Source organism: Equus przewalskii, chromosome 3 (genome assembly GCF_037783145.1).
Source record: "Equus przewalskii isolate Varuska chromosome 3, EquPr2, whole genome shotgun sequence".
NCBI lineage: Eukaryota > Metazoa > Chordata > Mammalia > Perissodactyla > Equidae > Equus > Equus przewalskii.
In genome coordinates this window covers 156,302-183,224 of record NC_091833.1, presented here as the reverse complement: position 1 = coordinate 183,224, position 26,923 = coordinate 156,302, and the positions used below count along the sequence as shown (strand labels likewise).

General features: G+C 40.7%; 1 protein-coding gene across 6 annotated transcripts in view; it reads left to right on the top strand.

The window, feature by feature from the left end:
- Positions 1-26,923, top strand: part of C3H16orf87 (chromosome 3 C16orf87 homolog) — an 84,893-nt gene that overhangs the window by 35,017 nt on the left and 22,953 nt on the right. For 2 of the 6 annotated variants that reach the window (XM_070613549.1, XM_070613548.1), the window contains exon 1: positions 23,114-23,444. The exons of 1 other annotated variant lie outside the window; for it this stretch is intronic. In XM_070613549.1, coding sequence (XP_070469650.1) covers positions 23,379-23,444 — 66 coding nt within the window. In that variant the 5' untranslated portion in view covers positions 23,114-23,378. Of the gene's footprint in view, positions 1-23,105; positions 23,445-23,858; positions 24,230-26,923 lie in introns of those variants that run through there. 3 more of the 6 variants (XM_070613546.1, XM_070613551.1, XM_070613547.1) reach the window with 3 other exon arrangements.

The window sequence follows — 26,923 nt, the reverse complement described above, 5'->3', positions numbered from 1 at the left end:
CCTTATGCCTGTACCATATTGTTTTAATTACTCCAGCTTTGTAGTTAATTTCAAAGTTGGGAAGTGTGAGTCCTCCAACTTTATTCTTCTTTTTCAAGATTATTTTGGTTATTCAGGGCCCCTTGCAATTCCATATGAAAATGAGCATCTGCTTTTCCATTTCTATGAAAACTCATGTTGGAATTTTGATAGGGATTGTGTTGAATCTATAGATACGTTGGGTAATATTGACATCTTAACAATGTTAAGTCTTCCTATGCATGAACACAGTTGTCTTTTCATTTATTTAAATCTTCAATTTCTTTCAGCAATATTTTCAGCATACAAGACTTTTACCTTCTTGGTTAGAGTTATTCCTAAGTATGTATTGTTTTTGATGCTATTATAACTAGAATGGCTTTCTTAATTTTCTGTTCAGATTATTCATTGCTGGTATGTAAAAACAAAACTGATTTTTGCTCTTGTCCCCTATAACTTCACTGAACTTGTTTATTAGCTCTAGTAGTTTTCTTGTAGATTCTTTGGGATTATTATTATTCATAGAATCATGTCATCTATGAATAGAAATAGTTTTCCCTCTTCCTTTACAATTTGGATGCCTTTTATTTATTTTTCTTGTCTAAAGCTCTGGCTAGAACTTCCAGTACAATGTTGAGTAGCAGTGGTGAAAGTGGGCATCTTTGTTCCTGATCTTCGGGGAAAAGTTTTCAGGTGTTCATCATTGAACATGATGTTAGCCGTGGGTAAAGATGGAACTTTTGATAATAGTGCAGGACAAATGGGTAGCCATTTGGAAAATGATCTATTTTTATCATGGAATGAATGATCTACTTTAGCATATTGATCTGAAACCTCTCTCCCCTATTTGTTTTCCGTTTAGGAACAACGGGGTAATTGCTTTCAGTATACTAGGGAGTAAAATAAAGCTACTCACTTTCCTAATATTTATCTTATAGTTACAATATAAAATTTTGATGACAGTATAATATGGTTTAGGTCGGATTTTTTTCTGCTTTTGTAATAGAAGATTAATTATTGACTTATTTGAAATAGCTTAATTTAGAATTTAAGTGAGGGAAAAAATAAATAGAAACCTTTTCCTTTTCCACTTTACCATCTTGGAAGCAGAGGGGAGGAAAAAGGCAGAAAAAGTTGCTGTGGAGTAGTATATACTAATAAGGGGCTGGAATTAAAGCTGCTGAAAAAGAAATCTTCCCTCTTTCTACTCTCCCCTGGGCTGCAAGGGCCCTAGGGCATCTTTGATGTGCGCACGAAGGAGCCTTCCCTCCCCTCTTGCTTCCCTCTTGGAAACCTCCCACAGTCCCGGATCTGTCTTTTGGGGAGGGAGGGACCTTTTCTCTTTCCCCGTTCTACCTCCTCTGAGGGGGGCTCCACCTCTCTGCCCTCCGTCATATGGCTGAGTGGGTCTCTCAGACGTCTTTTGTGTTGTGTGGATGTCCTCTGTTGGAGTATGAATGTCTTTTTTTTTTTTTAGTTTTTCTTTTTTTTTGAGTTATTGATAGGTTACAATCTTGTGAAATTTCAATTGTACATTAATGTTTGTCAATCATGTTGTAGGTGCACCACTTCACCCTTTGTGCCCACCCCCCACCCCACCTTTCCCCTGGTATCCACTAAACTGTTCTTGGTCCATAGTTTTAAATTCCTCATATGAGTGGAGTCATACACAGATTGTCCTTCTCTTGCTGGCTTATTTCACTTAACATAATTCTCTCAAGGTCCATCCATGTTATTGCAAATGGAATGATTTTGTTCTGTTTTGCAGCTGAGTAGTATTCCATTGTATATATGTACCACATCTTCTTTATCCATTCGTCTGTTGATGGGCACTTAGGTTGCTTCCACGTCTTGGCTATTGTAAACAGTGCTACAGTAAACATTGGGGTGCACAGGACTTTTGGGATTGCTGACTTCAGGCTCTTTGGATAAACACCCAGTAGTGGGATGGCTGGATCGTATGGTAGTTCTATTTTTAGTTTTTTGAGGAATCTCCATACTGTTTTCCATAGTGGCTGCACCAGTTTGCATTCCCACCAGCAGTGTATGAGGGTTCCTTTTTCTCCGCAACCTCTCCAACATTTGTTGCTATTAGTTTTAGATATTTTTGTCATTCTAACGGGTGTAAGGTGATATCTTAGTGTAGTTTTGATTTGCATTTCCCTGATGATCAGCAATGATGAGCATCTTTTCATGTGCCTATTGGCCATCAGTATATCTTCTTTGGAGAAATGTCTGTTCATGTCTCCAGCCCATTTTTTGATTGGGTTGTTAAATTTTTTGTGGTTGAGTTGCTAGAGTTCTTTATATATTAAGGATATTAAGCCTTTGTCAGATATATGACTTGCAAATATTTTTTCCCAGTTAGTGGGTTGTTTTTTTGTTTCAATCCTGTTTTCATTTGCCTTGAAGAAGCTCTTAAATCTGATGAAGTCCCATTTGTTTATTCTTTCTATTGTTTCCCTTCTCTGAGAAGGCATGGTGTCCGAAAAGATCCTTTTAATACTGATGTCAAAGAGTGTACTGCTTACGTTTTCTTCCTGAAGCCTTATGGTTTCAGGTCTCACCTTTAGGTCTTTAATCCATTTTGAGTTTATTTTGGTGAAAAAAGAATGGTCAATTTTCATTCTTTTACATGTGGCTTTCCAGTTTTCCCAGCACCATTTGTTGAAAAGACTTTCTTTTCTCCATTGTATGCCCTCAGCTCCTTTGTCAAAGATAAGCTGTCCGTAGATGTGTGGTTTTATTTCTAGGCTTTCAATTTTGTTCCATTGATCTGTGCACCTGTTTTTGTACCAGTACCATGCTGTTTTGATTACTGTAGCTTTGTAGTATGTTTTGAAGTCAGGGATTGTGATGCCTCTAGCTTTGTTCTTTTTTCTCAGGATTGCTTTAGCAATTTTGGGTCTTTTGTTGCCCCATATGAATTTTAGGATTCTTTGTTCTAATTCTGTAAAGAATGTCATTGGGATTCTGATTGGGATGGCGTTGAATCTGTAGATTGCTTTAGGTAGAATGGACATTTTAACTATGTTTATTCTTCCAATCCATGTACATGGAATGTCTTTCCATCTCCTTAGGTCGTCATCCAATTCTCTCAGAAAGGCCTTGTAATTTTCATTATATAGGTCCTTCACTTCCTTAGTTAAATTTACCCCAAGGTATTTTATTCTTTTTGTTGCAATTGTGAATGGTATTGTATTCTTGAGTTCTTTTTCTGTTGCTTCATTACTGGAGTATAGAAATGCTACTGATTTATGCAAATTGATTTTATACCCTGCAACTTTGCTGTAGTTGTTGATTACTTCTAACAGTTTTCCAATGGATTCTTTGGGGTTTTCTATATATAAGATCATGTCATCTGCAAACAGCGACAGTTTCACTTCTTCCCTCCCTATTTGGATTCCTTTTATTCCTTTTTCTTGCCTGATTGCTCTGGCCAGGACCTCCAGTACTATGTTAACTAAGAGTGGTGATAGAGGGCATCCTTGTCTTGTTCCTGTTTTCAGGGGGATGGGGTTCAGTTTTTGCCCATTGAGTATGATGTTGGCTATGGGTTTGTCGTATATGGCCTTTATTATGTTGAGGTAGTTTCCTTCTATGCCCATTTTGTTCAGAGTTTTTATCATAAATGGCTGTTGGATCTTGTCAAATGCCTTCTCTGCATCTATGGAGATGATCATGTGGTTTTTATTCCTCAGTTTGTTCATGTGGTGGATCACGTTGATTGATTTGCGGATGTTGAACCATCCCTGTGTCCCTGGTATGAATCCCACCTGATCCTGATGTATGATTCTTTTGATGAATTGCTGAATTCTGGTTGCCAAAATTTTGTTGAGAATTTTTGCATCTATGTTCATCAGTGATGTTGTCCTGTAGTTCTCTTTTTTCGTGGTGTCCTTGTCAGGTTTTGGTATCAGCGTGATGTTGGCCTCATAGAATGTGTTAGGAAGTGTTCCATCTTCCTTAATTTTTTGGAATAGCTTGAAAAGGATAGGTATTAAATCCTCTCTGAAAGTTTGGTAGAATTCCCCAGGAAAGCCATCTGGTCCTGGAGTTTTATTCTTTGGGATGTTTTTGATTGCTGTTTCAATCTCTTTCCTTGTGATTGGTCTGTTCAAATTGTCTGCCTCTTCTTGAGTGAGCTTTGGGAGATTGTAGGAGTCCAGGAATTTATCCATTTCCTCTAGGTTATCCATTCTGTTGGCATATAGTTTTTTGTAGTATTCTCTTATAATCTGTTGTATTTCTGCAGAGTCTGTTGTTATTTCTCCTCGCTCATTTCTGATTTTGTTTATTTGAGCTTTCTCCCTTTTTTTCTTTGTAAGTCTGGCTAGTGGTTTGTCAATTTTATTTATCTTCTCAAAAAACCAGCTCTTTGTCTCATTGATCCTTTCTACTGCCTTTTTCGTTTCAATAGTATTTATTTCTGCTCTGATTTTTATTATTTCTCTCCTTCTGCTGACTTTGGGCTTCATTTGTTCTTTTTTCTCTAGTTCAGTTAGGTGTGCTTTAAGGTTGCTTATTTGGGATTTTTCTTGTTTGTTAAGATGTGCCTGTATTGCGATGAATTTTCCTCTTAATACAGCTTTTGCTGTATCCCATATGAGTTGGTATGGCATGTTATCATTTTCATTTGTTTCCAGGTATTTTTTTATTTCTTTAATTTCTTCAGTGATCCATTGCTTGTTCAGTAGTGTGTTGTTTAGTCTCCACATCGTTGTGCCTTTCTCAGCTTTTTTCTTGTAATTAATTTCTAGCCTTATAGCACTATGATCTGAGAAGATGCTTGTTATTATTTCAATTTTTTTAAATTTGTAGAGGCTTGTCTTGTTTCCCAACATATGGTCTATCCTAGAGAATGTTCCATGTACACTTGAGAAGAATGTGTATTCAGCTCCTTCAGGGTGGAGTGATCTATATATGTCTATTAAGTCCAATTGTTTTAGTTTTTCATTCAGCTCCACTATTTCCTTGTTGATTTTCTGTCTGGATGATCTGTCCATTGATGTGAGTGGGGTGTTGAGGTCCCCTACTATTATTGTGTTGTTTTTAACATCTTCCTTTAGGTCTGTTAATAGTTGCTTTATGAATCTTGGTGCTCCTGTGTTGGGTGCATAGATATTTATAAGCGTTATTTCTTCTTGATGAAGTGTCCCTTTGATCATTATATATTGTCCCTCTGTGTCTCTCTTTACCTGTCTTATTTTGAAATCCACTTGGTCTGATATGAGAATTGCAACACCTGCCTTTTTTTCCTTGCTATTTGCTTGAAATATTGTCCTCCACCCCTTCACCCTGAGTCTGTGTTTGTCCTTGGGGCTGAGGTGTGTTTCCTGGAGGCAACAAATTGTTGGATCTTGTTCTTTAATCCATTTTGCCACTTTGTGTCTTTTTATTGGAGAGTTCAATCCATTCACATTGAGAGTGATTATTGATGCATGTGGACTTAATGCTGTCAATCTGTCGCTCATTATCTTGTTTTCCTGTGTTTCTTTTCCTGTGTGCTTTAGACTACCCATTTAATACTGCAATTTCTTATGCTGGGTTTCTTAGATTTTTCCTTATCTATGATTTGTGACTCTGTTCTGTACTTTATTTTAGTGTCTACCTTGAAGTTTGTATTTAGAATCTCGTGTATAATATAGTCTATTCTCTGGTGGTCTCTTACTTACTCGACCAATACTGATTTAGACCCTTTGCTCTTCCCCTCCTAAATAATTATTTTCATTTTTTATTCCAACTCGTCTTATTAATTTGTAGTTAGAGTGCTAAGATCGTCCTTGTTTTGGTAGTTTCCTTATTTTTACCCTAATGTTATAGTTGAATATTTGCTATCCTGTTCTGGTTCTATCCATCGGTCTCCCTAGTCTGTGGATTGTGTCCCCTTTCTCCCTTTTTTCTTTTTTCAAGTATGAGAGCCTTCTTGAGGATTTCTTGTAGTGGATGGCTTTTAGTTACAAATTCCCTTAACTTTTGTTTGTCTGGAAAAGATTTAATTTCTCCCTCATATCTGAAGGAAATTCTTGCTGGATAGAGTATTCTTGGCTGAAGGTTTTTATCCTTTAAAGCTTTGAATATATCACTCCATTCTCTCCTAGCTTGTAGGGTTTCTGTAGAGAAATCCGCTGACAGTCTGATAGGGGCTCCTTTATAGGTTATTCTCTTTTTTTTTCTTACTGCCCTGAGTATTCTTTCCTTATCATTCCTATGTGCCAACTTTACTATTATGTGCCTTGCTGTGGGTCTTTTTACATTGACAAATCTAGGAGATCTAAAACCCTCCTCTACACACATTTCTCCGTTGATCCCTAGATTTGGGAAGTTCTCTTCAATAATTTCGTTAAGCACACTTTCTGCTCCATTTTCCTTTGCCATATTCTCGGGAATTCCTATGATCCTCATGTTCTTACTCCTCATTGAATCCATTATCTCTTGGAGATTTTCCTCAGTTTTTTTAATTCTTAGTTCTCTTTCTTCCTCTGTCTGGCGCCATTCAGCCTGTCTGTCCTCGATTATGCTGATTTGCTTCTCTGGGTTGTCTACACGGGCATTCAGGGAATCTGTATTCTGTTTTATCTGGTCCATTGTGTTTTTCATCTCAAGTAATTCTCTTTGATTCTTCTTTACGATTTCAATCTCTTTTGTGAAGTAACTCCAGAACTCGGCTTGTTTCTCTATCTTTCTCTCTACCTCATTGAGTTTTTTGATTATAGCTGCTCTGAATTCATTATCACTTAGTTTACCTAATTCCAAGTCCTCGGGACTTAATTCTGTGTTTTTATTGTTTTCCTTCTGGTCTGGGGCTTTTATAAATTGCTGGATGGTCGAGGAGCGGTTTTTTCTCATGGTGGTAGACTTCAGTTGCAGTTACAGCCTTTCGCTCCCAAGGCCCTTGATTTATAGGGTCCCCGCAGACAGAAGCTTTTCCCCCCGTCAGCGGGTCTCCACTGAATCAGCGGCAGGAGTCCTGGATGATCCCCCGGTCGTGCGTCCCCTCCCCCGCTGCTTCCCGACCCACGCCGCAGCGATCGCAGACTCTAGGGGAGGGAGCGATGTTCTCTCCTACCATTCCAGCGCCTCCGAGGGTGTAAGCAAGGTTTATGATCTCCGCCTCCTTGGTACTGTAGGTCTCTAATGAGCTGGCATTATGTTTATTCTCTGAAATTCAGTTCTTCCAATCTTTTGTTGTATTTTGGAGGGGAGAGAATCCCGGGTCAGCTCACCCCGCCATTTTGCTCCGTCCACTAGTCATGAATGTCTTTTTCATTGTATGGTGGAGAGGAGAGAATGCTGGGCGAATTCCCTCTGCCACGATGCTGACGTCACTCTTAACGTATATTATTTTTATTCATCTACACCAAAATTTGTATGAAGGCAAGAGAAGTAAAATAGAGAGGCAAAAGAAGATAAATTCTTTAGTTAATAAGAATGTAGAAAACATAAAGAGGTCATGAAGTAGCAGTCACTTAGATCATATGAGACAGAGAAGAGAAAGATCTAAAAATACTTCTGTCAGAAAACATAAGAAACAGGTGTTTATCAACCCATTATGGGAGAATTTTTTTCCAACGTTAAATTTATCTGAGATCTTCATTTGATCATACTGAAAAAATTGGTAGGTATTGAGTTCCTGGATTTAAAAGCATAACTCGTATTTTAGTTCAAAAGTGTTTCTTCCTTGGTAGATGCTTATAAAATTACTGGAAATTTTATTCCTATTGGAAAGGCAAAAGACCTAAAAGTAACATCCACCTGACAGAAACTGATGGCAGCAGAGCACGGTGATAAAAACATGTACCCCCCACATGCAGTTACTGTTTGAACAGTTTTAACTTGACCAGGATTGCTAAAGTTGATGTCAGGTCTGTTTTCAGCTTTGTTGTTTAGTATTCTTAATGATATTATGCTCTTCAGTTTTATTTGATGATTGAGTTTTTATTATTTATTTTCTCCACAGAAGTGAACGATACCATATCTCTGAAAGATTTGCGAATACTTTTTTTATATGAATTTAAATTAGGACATAGTGCAGCCATGGCAAGTAGAAACATCAATTCTGTCTTTGGAGAAGGCTCTGTTAGTGAAAGGACTGTCCGGTGGTGGTTTGAAAAATTTCGTTCTGGTGATCTGAGTCTGAAAAATGAGCCTCGAGGGAGACCCAAATGTGTTTTAAATCAAGATCAGTTGAGAGCTATGGTGGAAGCTAACCCCAAAACAGCAATTCGAGGCCTTGCAGCTGACTTAGGAGTTTCTGCTACAACGATTTCTCGACACCTGGCTGCAATAGGAAAGGTGAAAAAATGGGACAGGTGGGTAGGTACCACACCAGTTGAGGGATGATCATCAACTGAGATGGTTAGAGATATGCTCATCCCTTAAGATTTGCCAGAGCAGAGATCAATTTTGGAGAGAATCATAAGCTTTGATAAAAAATGAAATTGAAAGTGATCTGGACAATGGTTGGATGTTGATGAAATTACCAAACATATTAAAACCATCATTGCAACAAAAAAAGGTTCTGGTAGCTGTATGATGGTCTGCAAAAAGGATATTTCATTACAGCTTTTTAACCCCGATAAAACAAACAGTAGCATCTTATTGTCAAGAAGATGAAATTATGTATCAAAAACTGATCTAAAAGCTTTCTGCATTGGTTAGCTGACATGGACCTATGCTTTTTTATGACAACATTTAATCACAGAAATAACAAACCACCATAGGGAAGTTAACTGAATTGGGCTAAGAAATTTTGCTACATCCATCATACTCACCTGACCTTTTTTCAGCAGATTACCACCTTTTCATCATTTGGAACTCTTTCTGAGAAACAGAATGTTCTCCCATTAAGAAGGAGTAATTGGAGGATTTGAATAAGTTTTTTTCTTTTTTCTTTTTTTGGTGAGGAAGATTCGCCCTGACCTAGCATTGGTTGCCAATCCTCCTGTTTTTGCTGGAGGAAGCTTGTCCATGAGCTAACATCTGTGCCAGACTTACTCTGTTTTGTATGTGGGATGCCACCACAGCATGGCTCAATGAGCAGTGTGCAGGTCCACACTCAGGATCTGAACCTGCGAACCCCAGGCCACCGAAGCAGAGTGCATAAACTTAACTGCTATCCCACTGGGCTGGCCCCTTGAGTAAATTTTAACAACGCTGAATTTCACAAATATGGTATATGTCATTTAATATTTGGGGAAATTTATCATTTTGGGAAAGCATTTAATGCTCACAGTGCATATTTTGGTTGAATAAAGCTTTTCTTTTTCTCAAAAATAGAACATTTTCATTTTGACCTACAAAAAGCCAGTTTCATATGGTTCAACCTGATACTTTCCCAGACCCTATCAGAGCATGAAGACTGAAAAGGTACCTGAGGCACCTAAGGAAAACTGCAAGCTGCTCCTGCGTTTCGGGGTTTTTCATTGGGGGAATGTGGAGCAACCCAAAGTGTATGTGTGTGTGAGAGATGCTTAGGAGTCAGTCATGTGAAGATCTGGGTCAAGAGCATTCCAAGCAGATGAGCAGCCTCATCAAAGGTCTCAGACTCTCAGAAAATATGTTTTTCATTTTTTTTTCTGAGGAAGATTTGCCTCACGCTAATGTCTGTAGCCAGTCTTCCTCCTTTTGCTCGAGGAAGGTTCACCCTGAGCTAATATCTGTGCCCATCTTCCTCTTTATTGTATGTGGGTCGCCGCCACAGCTTGGTAACCAATGAGTGGCGTAGGTCTGTGCCCGGGAACCAAACACGGGTCGCTGAAGTGGAGTGCACTGAACTTAACTACTAGGCCATAGAGCTGGCCCCAGAAAGTATTTTTTGAATAAAGAAATGAAAGCACGTAACATCAAAAGCTAAGCATACAGTAGACGTGGGTCAGTGGTGCTTTTGGATGACAATACTTACCCCATCACATAGAGCCAGTCCCTTCTTTCGTATGTTTTCCAAACTGCTTCTATGTTTTTAAAAAGTACAGGTGACTGATCAGAAACCATAATTAATGGCCTTTTTATGATTTCGTAGCTAGATTGCAGTTACTCTTTGTGGCATCCAGGAATTCAGTTGGGGTAAAAATATTGGGATGGTCCTCTTCCTGCGTCTCTCCTTCTTGACAACCTGCTATGTCTATTCCATGAAGGAGAGGAGAGTAAAGGAATCCTAAGAGGTAAGAAGTGAAAGAAGAACATCCTGGAATGGATCTTACCTAGAGAGAGAGAGAGTAAAAGAGAGAGAGAAAGAAGAGAGAGACAGAAGGGAGGGAGGGAGAGATGGAATGAAAATCTCCTAAAGTAGCATTGACCATGAGCCCAAGGAGTAAAACTGTGGGATGCTTTACTGCAAATTAAAAAAAAAATTCCTTCTTTTGGGTATAAGCAGCCCAGCACTATGACACAAGGCTTGGTGAGCAGTTTATAGGATGCTTTCAGTCCTAATTTACTCCCTTGATTGTATGTCCTGGTCTGGAGTCTCCTCCTCATTTTACTGTTCCATTCTTGGGTTTGTCAAGGAATCTACTCAATGTTTCTGTGGACTCTTGCTTACTCCTAAGAGAGTGAAGCTTCTGATTTAGCTCAGACTGATAGGGTAACAGGGCTAAGACCAGGAGTGTAGGAAGGATTTTATTTCAAAGGCAGCACAAGGGTGAGGCTAAATGGTCACAGAAGGCGAGAGCAGTGGCTTGGCCAATATGCAAGAAAGTGATGTTGTATAGTTACTTTGTCTGGACGGTAGTTGTTTTATGGCCATCCAGCCATCCCTCAATTCTCAGACCTCTTGTCAGACTTCAAGAGCTGGATACTAGACTTTGGTCTAAAACAATCAGTGGATATCCTTGTCCAGCCAAGTAAGTGGTTTGGGGAAACCCAAACAGAAGCAGTGAAATGTGATGAGACAGGGAAAGGAGCAGATAGAGGATGTGGAATTATCCTAGCGATTTCCCTTATCACCTCCAAAAAGGAGTGTAGACCTGAGAGACAGAAATGGGCCCTATGGTTCTTGTGAGCACCTGGATCCAGCTGTGCTTGTAACTGGTACTACTGTTAGTGTCTTTTGGTTATGTGAGCCGGTGTTTATGTGAGCCCTTTTTGCTTAAGCCATTTTGAATTGAGTTTTTAATTTTGGCAGAAGAAAGATTCCTGACCGATAGGCTCCCTGACCCTTACTTTACTTAACAGTAAAATGGGGCTCATGATACCACTTTGCAGGGTTTGGGGAGGAAGAGGGACAATTAATGTAAAACACAGGCACAGAGTAGATGCCCAGTACATTAGTATTTAATCCTGTGAGAGGGAAAAGCAAAGGAGGCACAGAAAGGCGTGGGACACCTCTGTGCCCAGCGCAGGCCAGTTGCGCTGAGTTCACTGCTCAGCGAAGGCTGGTACCTGGCTTGGACTGTCCAGAGGTACCCAGCTGTAAAGGAAGGCTGGCCTCTCGAGTTGCTTTGAGCCTGTGGCTTTCTGCAGTGAGTGCTCTCTGACCGAGTGCGTTATTGGCCACGCAGGAGGAAAAGGACAAAGATGAGGCTTCTCACCCTCTGTGTCTTTACTTTGGCAGTTATTTGTATCTCTTTCTCTTTTGTTTAATCAGAGACTACTCCTTTTTGGAAATATGGAATGTAAATGTTATGAACAGAATCAACACACAATGACTACATTTTCATCATTGTGATGGTCATCTTCCCATTGCCTTGGAAATTAGGAACAACAGCTTTAAATTTATAACTCTTTAATTTAGGAGCTATATTGGATTTTCAAGAAAAATGAGACGTTTTATACACACAAAGACCTGCCAACCATCTCAGTGCCCTCATTTGCCTTCCCTAGAAAAGAAGGAAAAGCTTTAAAAGGCTCCTTGGTAGAAACTTTGGTTTGAGTGTCAAAATAGAGTGGAGGGGCCGGCCCCATGGCCGAGTGGTTAAGTTTGCATGCTCTGCTTTGGCAGCCCAGGGTTTTCGCCAGTTCGGATCCTGGCATGGACATGGCACCTCTCATCAAGCCATGCTGAGGCGGTGTCCCACATGCCAACTAGAAGGATCCACAACTAAAATATACAACTATGTTACTGGGGGCTTTGGGAGAAAAATGAAAAATAAAATCTTTAAAAGAAATTAAAAAAAACAGAGTGGAGATAGAGGCCCCCCACCACATCTCCCTGAAGTAGCTTGGGCCCTAATTATAAAAAAGGAGTAAAAAATGGCTTTGAATAGCCATTTTGGTTTATTAAGTACATAACACCTGTTGTTAAAGAAGCGCTGCCTGTGCTAATTACTTATTGTGCGACTAGAGCACCTGCAGCCACTGTAACAGTACGCGTGAAGGATCCTGAGCAAAGGTAGAAATAGCATCGAAAGCCAGTGGAAAGTGGATTCTTCTAGTACCAGTCCTCAGTGTGTTGGATTCTCTCTTGCTCTTTCTATTTGTGTTTCAGCCACAATAGCCTCTGTTCACTTCCTTTAACCTCAGCTAATTTGCCCATGCTGTTCTTTCTGTCTGAATATTTGCTACTCCTCTTCACCTCATTAACTCTACCCATCATGCATATTTCCTCCAGGAAGTCTTGCCTGATTGTCCCAGCCCACCACGGGTCAGGCCACCTTGCTAATGGTCTTAGAGCCCCAGTATGGTTCCTTCATAATTGTGATCACAGTGGTTATATATTTATTTGTGTGATAGAATGTGTTTCTCAGTCTTCTCTGTTAGATTATAAGATTCACAGCAGAGACTTTGTTTTGCTCATAAGATCGTACCCCTATCAAAAGCACAAGGTCCAGCACGAAGTAGGAATGAGTAAATGTTCATTAAATGAATGAGTAAGTGTTAGGGCCAGTTTCATCCACTTTGTGGAAAACCTTTGTTTTGGTATCCGTGTAAGTAAGGAATGTGTTTGACAACAAATAATTGAAAACTTAGTGAACAGTGGCTTAAATAAATAGGTTCTGTTTCCTAAAACTTAGGAAAATTTTCAAACATAAAAAATCCTTGAATTTTACAGGGAACACCTGTATGCCAACCACCTAGACTGTACCATTGACATATTACTATACTTGTTTTATCACTTCTCTACCCATGTAGCCATCTTTTTTTTTTTTTTTGATGCATTTCAATGTAAGTTGCAGCCATTAGCACATTTCACCCTAGATAGCTGAGCATACATATTTTTACCTAGAGTTTGCTGTTTGCTTAAGGTTCTTGTTGAGATAAAATTTAAATTCAATAAAATGCCCAAATCTTGAGTATACTCTTCAGTATATTTTGGCAAATGCAAACACTTGTGTAACACAAACTCCTCTTAAGATACAGACTATCCAGGCGGGCCCCATGGCTGAGTGGTTAAGTTCGCATGCTCCGCTGCAGGCGGCCCAGTGTTTTGTTGGTTCGAATCCTGGGCGCGGACAGGGCACTGCTCATCAAACCATGCTGAGGCAGCGTCCCACATGCCACAACTAGAAAGACTCACAACGAAGAATATACAACTGTGTACTGGGGGGCTTTGGGGAGAAAAAGGAAAAAATAAAATCTTTAAAAAAAAAAAAGATACAGACTATTACCATCAGCCCAGAAAGTTCCCTCATACCCATTTTCATTTTATCCCTCATACCCATGCATTTAAATGGAATTGTACAGTATGTGCTCTTTTATGTAAGACTTCTTTTACTAAGCATAATGTTTTTCAAATTCATCCACTTTGTTGCATTTATCAATAATTTCTTCCTTTTAAAAGCTGATTAGTACTCCCTTAAATGAATATACCACAATGTGTTGTTTGTCTAATTACCTGTTTGAGAGACATCTGTAGGGGTTTTTTTTGCCCCCCAGTTTGGGCCTATTATGAATAAAGCTGTTATGAATATTCTTGCACATGTCATTTTGTGGACATGTTTTTATTTCTCTTGGATACATACCTAAGATAGGAAATACTGGGCCATAGATTATTTTATACTTAGTTTTCCTAGACCTTTTTCTAAAGTTATTACACCATTTTATCCCCCTCTCACTAAGATTTGATGTTATTAGTCTTTTTAGTTTTATCTATTCTGGTGGGCTTTGAGCTGTATCTTACTTGGAGCAATTTTTTTTCCTTTCACATTATAAGGAATCTAAGGAGGCAGGCCAAAGCTGAGGCAGCTACTCAATAATGGTGTCAGGGACCCAGTCACTTTCTCACTTTCTGTTCATTATTCTTAGTGGCTGATCATAATTCTGTGCATGTCACCTGGGGAAGACAGCCTCTAAAATGGCTCCCAGTGATCCTCGCATCTGGCTTCTCTTGCCCTTGTGTAATCCCCTCTCATTGAGTGTGGGCTGGCCTTCGTGATGTGCTTCAAACAGAATGCAGCAGAGCTGATGGGATGCCATTGCTGCAATTAAGTTATAAAACAACATGGCTGCTTATATATGGTGATGGATACAAATTAGACTGTTGGTAGTGAGCATGATGCAGTCCATACAGAATACTGACAAATAATAATGTACACCTGAAATCTCACAGTTATAAACCATTATGACCTCAATAAAATCAAAAAAATGCCCAAACTTTCCAAACACACAGAAAATAGAACAATATCAGACATCCATTACCTAGATTTAACAATGTATATTTGAACCAAGTAACACAGTAGTTCTTCCAAAAGAAAAAAAGAATGGCTTCTGTCGTGCATGTTCTCTCTCATTCTTTTTCGGATCAGTCATTATCTAGGGGAAGTTGGTTGCCATGTTGCAAGGCAGCTCTGTGAGAGCCCAAGTGATGAGGGACTGGGGCCTGCCAACAATCAAATGAGTGAACTTAGAAGTGGATCTCTCCCTCGTGGAGTATGCAGATGAAATTGCAGAACCACACCGGGATTTCTGACCCACAGAAGCAGGGATAATAAGTGTTGTTTTAAGCCACTAAGTCTTAGGGTCATTTGTTATGTAACAATAGATAACTATTACAGCACCTCTTTGTCTCATTGTCATAAGATGGCTGCTGTACCTTCAGGGCCTCCTGTTCATGCTCCAGAGAGTAAGAAAAACTGTGGAAAGCAAAGGACAATGAGAGTTTTTTTAAACAAATCTGTTCATTTTTATCAGGAACTCAGAACTTTTCCAAAAATCTCACTCAACAGACTTTGGTTTATATCTTATTGGCCAGAGATAACGCCACATAACCATTCCTAGTTAGGAGGTGGCTAGAAAGGGGGGCGGGGCCTGGATGGAGATTGCATCAGCCAACTGTCAGCGTCTGCCACGTTAACCATCTCAAAAACCCCACAGAGGAGTGAGGTCAGCATCAGGGCGGGGTGGGCTTTCCCAGTAATCTCTCCCCTCCACCATACAATGAAAAAGACATTCATATTCCAACAGAGAACATCCACACAACACAAAAGGTGTCTGAGAGTCCCACAACACAAAAAACTACATAACTCAGCCATATGGCAGAGGGCAGAGAGGTGGAGCCCCCCTCAGAGGAGGTGGAACGGGTAAGAGAAAAGGTTGCTCCCTCCCCAAAAGACAGATCTGGGACTGTGGGAGGCTTCCAAGAGAGAAGGAAGGGGGGAGGGAAGGCTTGTTCATGGGCACATGGGAGATGCTCTAGGGCCCTTGTAGCCCAGGGGAGAGTCCCTACCGAGGTGGGGGTGAACTCCTCAAGCCAACAGCCCAGGAGAGCACATAGCGAGGGCAGAGTGAGAAAACCCTGAGGGCATGCAGGAGAAAGCGCCCTTCCCCACCCCTGGCCCAGCACCAAGTCCGGTGCCTGGGATCTCAGCACAACACAGAGGGCCTCAGAATAGGCAGCTCTTGACCCCCACCCAGTGGTAATAGGTGATAACTGCAACCAAATAGTACCAGGAAGCGCAAAAACAGAGCCACGCGCTCTAGCAGTATCAAAAATTATATTAAATCTCCAGAACAGAGAGAATATGACAAGTACCCAGAAATCAGTCCTGAAGACACAGAAATATGTAATTTAAGTGACAGAGAATTCAAAATAGCTATCAAAAAAATCAACACGTTAAAAGAGAATGTAGAGAAACAATTCAACACGTTTAGGAGCTACTTCACAAAAGAGAATGAAACTATAAAGAATCAATCAGGAATATTGGAGACAAAAGACACAATGGAAGAGAAAACAAAATATGGATTCCCTGAACATGTGAGTGGACACCATAGAGGAACAAATCACCATAACTGAGGACAGACATGTTGAAATGCTCCAGACAGAGGAGGAGAGAGGACTAAGACTAGAAAGAAAGGAAGAAAGTCTCTGAGAAATAGCTGACTCCATTAGGAAAAGCAACATAAGAGTTATAGGTATTCAAGAGGGAGAAGAGAAGGAGAGTGGAGCAGAAAGCATGTTTAAAGAAATAATTCCAGAGACCTTCCCAAACCTAAGGAAGGAGATGGAAATCCATGTGGAAGGGCCTATCAGATCTCCTAAATGTGTCAATGTAAAAAGACCTACTGCAAGGCAGTACTAGTGAAACTGGCAAAAGTCAATGACAAAGAAAAAATACTAATGGCAGCAAGGCAGAAGAAAATAACCTACAAAGGAACCCCTATCAGGCTTTCAGCAGATTTCTCTGCAAGAGCCTTACAGGCTAGGAGAGACTGGAATGACATATTCAAATCTCTGAAGGACAAAAACTTTCAGCCAAGAATACTCTATCTAGCAAAAATATCCTTCAGCTACAATGGAGAAATAAAAACTTTACCAGATAAACAAAAGCTAAGGGAGTTTGTAGCCATGAGACCACCCCCCAACACACACACATACAAGAAATCCTCAAGAAGGCCCTCATACCTGAAAAAAGACAGAAGGGAGAAAGGGGTTACAAAGCATGGAGTAAGGAGATAGGTAGACAAAAATCAGAAAATTGTACCTATACATGAGAAGAGGTTAGCAAATAAAAATAGCATTAAAGATAAAGGGAAGGAGGGGCTGGCCCCATGGCCAAGTGGGTAATTTCGCACTCTCTGCTTCGGCAGCCCAGGGTTCCCCCGGATAAGATCCCAGGTGTGGACATGGCACTGCTCATCAGGCCATGCTGAGGCAGTCTCCCACATGCCACAACTAGAAGGACCCACAACTAAAAATACACAACTATGTACTGGGGGGCTTTGGGGAGAAGAAGGAAAAAAATTAAAGGGAAAAAAAGATAAAGGGTAGGAAAACACCCAAAACAAAGATAATCTTGTCATTTTAACCACAAACTCACAACACAAGATGGAATAAGATGTGAGAAAAACAACTTAGGAGGGGAAGGGGACAGGGACTGAATCGGTTTAGTCTAAGGAAAGAAGAGGCCACCAGAACGTGGACTACCTTATCTACAAGACTTTGAATACAAACCTCATGGTAACCAGTAAACAAAAAAGAACAGAGACATGAATAATATATAAGGACAAAAGAAAGAAACACAACATAACAAACTACATATCTCAATTGATAGACCAAAACACACAGGACAAGAAAGAAAGGAAGTGCAGGAGAACCGGAAAACGAGAGAGAAAATGGCAGCATTAAGCCCTCATGCATTGATAATCACCCTCAACGTAAATGGATTGAATTCTCCAATAAAAAGACACAGAGTGGCAAGATGGATTAAAGAACAAGACCCAACAATATGCTGCCTCCAGGAAATACAGGTCAGCTCCAACAACAAACAAAGGCTTAGAGTGAAAGGATGGAAGACAATACTCCAAGCTTATGGCAAACAAAAGAAAGCAGGTGTTGCGATACTTAGACAAAGTAGACTTCAAGATAAGACAGGTAAAGAGAGACAAAGAGGGGCAGTATATAATGATCAAAGGGACACTCCACCAAGAAGAAATAACTCACATCAAGGGACAGATCATCCAGATAGAAAATCAACAAGGAAACAGTAGAATTAAATGAAAAGCTAGACCAGTTGGATTTAATAGACATATACGGAACACTCCAACCAAAAACAGCAGAAGGCACATTCTTCTCCAGTGCACACGGAGCATTCTCAAGGGCAGACCATTGGGAAACAGGGCAGCCTAAATAAATTTGAGAAGATTGAAATAATAACAAGCATTGTTTCTGATCACAGTGCTGTGAAGCTAGAAATTAATTACAAGAAAAAAGCTGAGAAAGGGACAAAGATGTGGGGACTACAACATGCTATTAAACAACCAATGGATCACTGAAGAAATTAAGGGAGAAATGAAAAATTATCTGGAGACAAATGAAAAGGAAGACATACCATACCAACTCATATGGGATGCAGCAAAAGCATTACTAAGAGGGAAATTCACTGCAATACTGGCTCACCTTAACAACCAAGAAAAGTCCCAAATGAGCAATCTGAAGTTACACCTAACTGAATTAGAAAAAGAAGAACAAACAAAGCCCAAAGTCAGCAGAAGGAGAGAAATAATAAAAATCTGGGCAGAAATAAATGCAACTGAAACAAAAAAAGGCAGTAGAAAGGATCAATGAAACAAAGAGCTGGTTCTTTGAGAAGTAAACAAAATTGACAAACCCCTAGCCAGACTTACAAAGAAAAAAAGAGAGAAAGCTCAGATAAATGAAATTACAAATGAAAGAGGAGAAATAACACAACAGACTCCACAGAAATACACAGGACTATAAGAGAATACTATGAAAAGCTATATGCTAACAAAATGGACAATCTAGAGGAAAGAGATAAATTCTTAGACTCTTAACAACCTCTCAAAGCTGAATCAAGAAGAAATAGAGAATCTGAGTAGACCAATCACAGGTAAAGAGATTGAAACAGTAATCAAAAGCATCCCCCCCCCCCCCCCAGAACAAAAAGCCCAGGACCAGATGGCTTCCCTGAAGAATTCCACCAAACTTTTGGAGAGGATTTAATACCTACCCTTCTCAAGCTATTCCAAAACATTAGGGAAGATGGAACGCTTCCTAACACATTCTACGAGGCCAGCATCACTCTGATACCAAAGCCTGACAAGGACAGCACAAAAAAGGAGAACTACAGGCCAATATCACTGACTAACATAGATGCAAAAATCCTGAAGAAAATTTTGGCAACCCGACTACAGCAACTCATCAAAAAGATCATACATCGTGATCAAGTGGGATTCATACCAGGGACACAGGGATGGTTCAACATCCGCACATCAATCTACGTGATAGACCACATGAACAAAATGAGGAATAAAAACCACATGATCATCTCAGAAGACACAGAGAAAGCATTTGACCAGATCCAACAGCCATTTATGATAAAAACTCCTGACAAAATGGTGATAGAAGGAAATTACCTCAACATAATAAAGGCCATATATGACACACCCACAGCCAACATCATACTCAATGGGGAAAAACTGAACGCCAGCCCTCTGAGAACAGGAACAAGACAAGGATGCCCACTCTCACCCCCCTTTTATTTTTTCTGCTCTTTTCTCTCTCCAAATCCCCCCAGTATATAGTTGTATATTTTAGTTGTCGGTCCTTCTAGTTGTGGCATCTCACCACTCTTATTCAACATAGTACTGGAGGTTTTGGCCAGAACAATAGGTGAGAGAAAGGAATAAAAGGAATCCAAATAGGGAGTGAAGTGCTGAAACTCTCACTGTTTGCAGACAACATGATCTTATGTATAGAAACCCCTAAAGAATCCATCAGAAAACTATTAGAAATAATTAACAACTACAGTAAAGTTGCAGGGTACAAAATCAACTTACAAAAATCAGTTGCATTCTGTACTCTAATAACGAACTTACAGAAAGAGAACTCAAGAATACAATTCATTTACAATTGCAGCAAAAAGGATAAAGTCTCTAGGAGTAAACCTAACCAAGGAAGTGAAGAACTTATACAATGAAAACTGTGAGACGTTATTGAAAGAAATAGATGATGACATAACAAGACAGCAAAAGATTCCATGCACATGGATTGGAAGAATAAACATAGTTAAAATGTCCATATTACCCAAAGCAATCTACAGATTCAATGCAATCCCAATCAGAATCCCAATGACATTCTTCAGGGAAACAGAACAAAGAATCCTAAAATTCATATGGGGCAACCAAAGACCCCGAATTGCTAAAGCAATCCTGAGAAAAAGTGAACGAAGCTGGAGGCATCACAATCCCTGACTTCCAAATGTACTACAAAGCCATAGTAATCAAAACAGCATGGTACTGGTACAAAAACAGGCACCCAGATCAGTGGAACAGAACTGAAAGTCCAGAAATAAAACCACACATCTACGGACAGTTAATCTTTAACAAAGGTGCCAAGAACATACAATGGAAAAGAGATAGTCTCTTCAATAAATAGTGTCGGGAAATCTGGACAGCCACATGGAAAAGAATGAAAGTAGACCATTATCTCACACCATACACAAAAATAAACTCAAGATGGATCAAAGACCTGAAATAAGTCCTGAAACCATAAAACTCCTGGAAGAAAACATAGGTAGTACACTCTTTGATATTGAACTTAAAAGATCTTTTTGAATCCCATGTCTTCTCACACAAGGGAAACTAAAAAAAAAATAAGCAAGTGGGACTTCATCAAAGAGCTTCTGCAAGGCAAAAGAAACTAGGATCAAAACAGAAAGACACCAACTGGGAGAAAATATTTGCAAATCATATATCCGACAAGGGGTTAAACTCCATAATATAAGGAACTCACATAACTGAACAACAAAAAAACAAACAGCCTGATCAAAACATGGATAGAGGATATGAACAGACATTTTTCCAAAGAAGACATACAGATGGCCAATAAACACATGAAAAGATGTTCAACATCACTAACCATCAGGGAAATGCAGATGAAAACTACACTAAGATACCACTATACCCCTGTTAAAATGAGTTTAATCACTAAGACTAAAAATAGCAAATGTTGGAGAGGGTATGGAGAAAAGGGAACCCTCATACACTGCTGGTGGGAGTGCAAACTGGTGCAGCCAGTACGGAAAACAGATGGGGGTTCCTCCAAAAACTAAAAAGAGAACTACCATATGACTCAGCCATCCCACTCCTGGGTATCTACCCAAACCACTTGAAATCAACAATCCAAAGTAACATATGCATCCCTATGTTCATCGCAGCACTATCACAATAGCCAAGACATGGAACAATCCAAGTGCCCATTGACCGATGATTGGATAAAGAAGGTGTGGTACATATATACAATGGAATACTGCTGAGCCATAAAAAAAAGACAAAATCATCCCATTTGCAACAACATGGCTGGACCTGGAGGCTACTATGCTAAGCGGAATAAGACAGACTGAGAAAGACAAACAGCATATGACTTCACTCCTATGTGGCCTATAAACAAGCACATGGACAAAGAACAGTTCCGTGGTTACCAGGGAAGGGGTGGGGGAGGGCACGGGGTGAAAGGGAGCACTGACGTGGTGACAGAGCAGAAATAACGTACAACTGACATTTCACAATGATGTAAACTATTATGAACTCAATAAAAAATAAAATCCACAGAGTTAAAGACCTCTTCCTTAACACCCGCTCCGGCGTTCTTGAGAGATTTCCAGAAAAAAGACCAATTCAAATGAAACTTTCAGAAAACTGCTCAGGGTCTGGATGGTAGGGCCTGGGGTTCCTGATTCATGCCTCACGCTGTTCTCTTGGGAAAACTGAGGTACGATCTTCTGTTACTTATATTCCTCCAGTCCTTTGCAGTAGACACTTGAGAGTCATCCTGGAAATGTCCCTGACCACCCTCCCTCCCCCAGCAAAATAGCTCCTCAAGTTTTGCTAATATAATGGCCTTCATATTTTTATAATTATGTCCCTCTCTTTTACTGTCTTTCCTCTCCCCTTGGCTCAGGCCTAATACCTGAGGCAGTTTGCTGGGCCAGATATTCTCAACTTCAAATCTATCCTGTTACTCCCGAACTTATAATCCTTATTGCCCCCATTGTCCTCAGGATGAAGCCCAAACTCCTTCCCACGGTAGCAAAGATCCTCTATAGATGAATATGGCCCACCTCTCCAGCCTTGACTCTTTGCCCTGCACTTGGGTACCCAGAACAGCAAACTGTTGATCTCCCTGCCTTTGATTACACTGTCCCAGCTGCCTGGTAGGTCTTCACCTGTGATTGGGAGGGTCCACCTGACGTCCTCAGAGATTTAGCTTTGGACAAGTCTTCCAGAAAGCCTTCTAGGACCTCAACTCCCTCAGCACTGGGTCTAGTGGCCTCCTTAGCAGCTGTGTACTTATCGTTTTCCCTTTTAGGGGGGAAAAGGCCATATTAGGTTGACCTAGTAGAAAATTCAACTAATACAATTGGATTTGGAATGAAAAATACGTCTCCCTCCAATCCCTGCCCTCCAGTTTCTTTTCCAGTTTTTTCATGCACATGCAAGCGGAAATCTATTTTCATATTACGTTTGCAAAATTTTAAACAAGATGTTCTGTACCTTGTTTTTCCAATTAACACTGTATTTTTGAGATTATATTACTTCCACATAGATCTATCTCATTCTTCTGCAGAGCTGCTGTGATATTCTGTTGTATGCATACCTTAATTTGCTCAATTTGTTGATGGACGCTTCGGCTGTTTCTGATTTTTGCTATGAGAATCAATGCTGTAAAGTGAAACATCTTCACACAAATGGATTTGAGCGCAGGTGGGGAATATCTTTTCTTCAGATTCTTAGTGGTGGGATTGCTAGATCAAAGGCTAGGTGGATTTTAAATTTTGATATAACACTCTATAGTCATCTGATTTACTGTTTCCATCAGCAGCCCAACTCCGCTGTATTCAAATATTAGGCCGTTTACACCACTAGACTGCGTGTTTTTTCACCTTTATTATTAACATTTGTCTGGCAGAATTAGCCCTCAAATATTTGACTTAACGAATTCTATATCTGGTAGCGCCGAGTCCAGGCCTTGGCATAGAGCAATCTCATCATATGCCTATTACAATTCCTCAGTGGTTAGACTTGCAAACAGTTACTGAGGTGTATTAAATGCCAGGGTTCACCTGCCACCTCCTCCTGCGCGGCTGTTTTCCGTCCTCCTGGGGAGGGGGCGTGGCCAGCACCACGGCCCGCCCTATCTGTGCACTCGTTGGTCCAGCCCGACGCCCGTTACTGCCGAGGCCCGCCCAAACCACGCCCCCGCGGAGCGCCTCGGGCCGAGAGAAGGCGTAGCCATTGTCCCGCCGGTCGAGCCAGACCGTCTGCTCTCGTGAGAATCGGGGCGCGCTCGGAGACTCGCACGGCCCGCGGTCGCGCGCAGCCCCGCCCCCCCGGCACGCAGGCCCCGCGCGAGCTCGCGCACGCGCGCACCCGCCAGGGCCTCGGTCTGGCCCGCGAGGACTGGCGGGCGGAGAGCGGGCCGCTGAGGTGCGGGGGAGGAGCCCGAGCCGCCGCCGGCGCCGAGGAGCATGTCTGCAAGTCGGGCCAAGAAAGTGAAGATGGCCACCAAATCGTGCCCCGAGTGCGACCAACAGGTGGGCGTCGGGGCCGGGCGCGCGGGCCGGGGGCGGCCGTTGGCCGTGGAGAGCCCTCGCCGGGGCGCCGGGCCGGCCGGGCGGGCGGGGTCTCGGTGGCCGCGGGCGGGCCGGGCGGGCGGGGGCTCTGTCGTGCGGCCGCCGGGCGGGCCGGGCCGGGCTGGGTGTGCGGGCCGTGGCGGGGCCGCCTGGCCGGCTCCGGGCGCGGCGGGCCGTGCGGCCGCTTTGTTCCCGCGGGCGGCGGGCGGGGCGGCGGGGCTGAGTTTCAGCGAATCTGGAGATTTTCCCTCCTCACTGTATTTGTCACACTGTTGACGTAAGTCACCGCGCAGCGCGTCTTCACGTGGTGGTGAGCGAGACTTCGAGGGACGCTGCCCGCCGCCGCGCCTACAGAGCTGGCGTTTCTGCTTCTAGATCTTTTGGAAAGTGTCTGGTTCCATGGCTTTTCGAGGACTGCCTTCTGCGCAGATGTAGTGCCGCCGGTAGCCTGTCAGCTCGCGTCCTTGCTCCTCCGTCCAGCGCTCCCGGTCTTCCCGGGAGCGGCGCCGCTCCGAGGCCCCCGGCCCCGCCCCCGCCCCCGCCCCCGCGCCCTTCTCGCCCCCGCTTCCGCCCCGCCCCTGGCCCGCCTCCGTCCCGCCTCCAGCGCCCAGCCTGCGGGCGCGCTTCTCTGCAAGATGAGCGCGTCTCCTCTCCCCGGCCGCCGCCTTTTTGATCAGTAGTACCTTGAAATGCCTGGAGCCTTGTTTAATAAGCTGATTTTCGTGCATTCTTTAAGAGACAAGCTTGTAGGTTGACAAGTCTTGTAATAGAAGATGTTATATGTTTTAATCAAGATTTTTTTTATGAGCCGTGATAGAAATGCTGAGCAGAGGAAGATTGTGCAAGGAGAATTAGTTTATTGATCTCATGAATTTATTTAGTATAAAGTATAAAAACGATTTAGTCATAAATTCCAAAGTAAAGAGTTAATCTTCCATTGTTACCATTAAACAATTTTTAAAATTCTGAGAAAATTGCACTTTGCGATTTAAGTCTCTTTGCAGAAGATTATTTCAATATTTAAATCATTTCCGTTTGTTCCAATTAATTGTGCAGAAGTATAAGGTTTACATGGTATGCATTATACATTCCAGTTTCTATAGGGCACAAGTTAATGCAAATCCTGACCTTGTTTAACTTGGCATAAAGTAACCTTTTGGGAAAAATAACCTGTTTTTGATATCCTGGTTAAAGAAAGAGGAAAGGGTAATAAGCGTGTAGGAGTCCTTGTAACCGTTCAAGAGAATGTGATCACGTTTTATTTGGAAAGATCACATTAATTTTGTTATACATACACAACGCCTTCCTCCAGCATCCAAAACAAAACACCATAGATTGGGTGGCTCAAACCACAATAATTTATTTTCTCACAGTTCTGGAGGGTGAAAGTCCAAGATGCTGGCAGAGAGAGCTTTTTGCTGTCTCTTGATGAGGTACTAATCCCATCATGAGGGCCTCACCCTCATGACCTTACCTACGCCTAATTATCTCATCTCCAAATACCATCACCTTGTCGTTTAGGGCTTCAACGTAGGAATTTGGGGGCAGGGGACACACAATTCAGTCCATAGCAAGCTATTATGTAATTTAAAATGTTGGTTTGTTTTGTACTTTGTTCTATGTAGGTGGGGACTAATTAAAAGTTTTGGTGATTTTTAAAAGCGATTTATCTTTTGCTAAAAGTAAGTGAAGTGAATTGAGGAAAATAATAGGTTAATTTTAGCTTTCTAGTTATTTGAAGGTACAAGCTTCCTATATTTATAATCGAGGAAAAAATGTTAATCCAGAAAGCCATTTTTTAAACAACATTGAGATACTGCTGTTATTGTAAGTTGCGTGATGAATATTAAATTAGAATTTAGGTATTGTTTATAAACACTAATGTAAAATCTTTAAAGTTTGGGAAGATAGCCCTAGTTGAATAGATTTACATATGTTCTGTGTGTCTGTAAGTTTAAAGACAGGTAGAGATCAGCAAACCAGAAAGACCTAGATTTTCAGTTGCTTTATAACATCCCCTTTACATGCCTCTATTGAAAATATAGATCTGAAACATCTAAACCACAATACTTTTCATTTTCAAGGGGCTTCACATCCACTAACTCAAATTACTGAGCCATTTTGTGTGTAGTAGTATTCAAGATTCTTGTTAGTTTTCTGGTATCTTTTGTGTGTCTCTCTTTTTGTCTTCATTTTTTTTTAAATAGAGCAGCTTCTTTTTTCATTTATAGGAAATTTTATGTGACATATAGCAAATATGTCTAAACTGATTCTCTTAGCCGCAAAGGATATAAATGAGTTCTCCATAATGTGGTTATGTTTTTGAGCTTTTATAAATCAGTGAAACAATATAGGACAGGATTTTGTTTCTTGCAGGTTTTTTTCCCCGTTTTACTGGTAAAACATACAAACAACCTAAATACACTTTTCAAGGAATAAATTGATGCACAATAAGCCACCAATAAAGAAAACTTTGGATGTTTTTTTCCATTTTAAAATCGTGAAAGTACAAGTAAATAGGGAGAATATCAGCTTGTGATAAATGCCTTGTAGCATGAGAAGTTTCATTCCTGTTATCTTTGGCATTACAACTGAAATTTGCAGGAAGTTTAAGGTGTGTGTTTAAAATTCAAGTTGTACTGTACAGAGATTAATATTACTGAATTTGTCCACCCTATGTAATAATTCTTTTTATAGGATCTGGGTTGTGGCGGTGGTTGGTTGTTTTTTTGAGGGGTTGTGGTGGGAGGAAGGAACTTTCCATTTTAAAAAAGACATTATGGTGAATTAGCTCAGGCATGTGAATATTTCTTAAGCGTGAAACACTTTCATTAAGGGATGAAGATCAACCTTCACCTAAGTGAATCAGCGTTTGTGCATTTTTCATCTTAAAGCCCAAAGGACATTTCTCATCTAACTGCAGCACTCTGTGAATTCTGGATATGGGTTAATGTAATTTTCTTGAGAATGAGACAGAGACCTAAATTTAAATTTATTGAGTTTCAGTAGCTGGAAGAAATACTTGCTGAGTAGCAAAGGATCTGTTGAATAAGATCGTCATGTTTCTGTGTTTTTTGGCTAGCATTAATTTAAAACAATTTTCAGTATTGTGGATGTCCTTAATGATGTGTTTAAGTGTAAAGGAAATGAGTCAGTACCTTTGAGCTTGGTTTCTATGACGATGTGAAATTTTAAAAATGACAGGCATACCTATTTTGGACAGGTTTTACACTATTAAAAAATGTAATTATTATTTTTCTTTAATACAAACTAGAGATGCTTTGTTTAGTGTTTTATACAAAGAAAAAGAATTCTGCCAAAATTTTGATTTAGCTTAATTAGATCAAGTATTTATATTCTAGAATATGAGGCATTCTGTGCATACGTGGATAAAAAGCTTTATAATTGTTTATATTTAGTATTATAACTAAACTTTTACA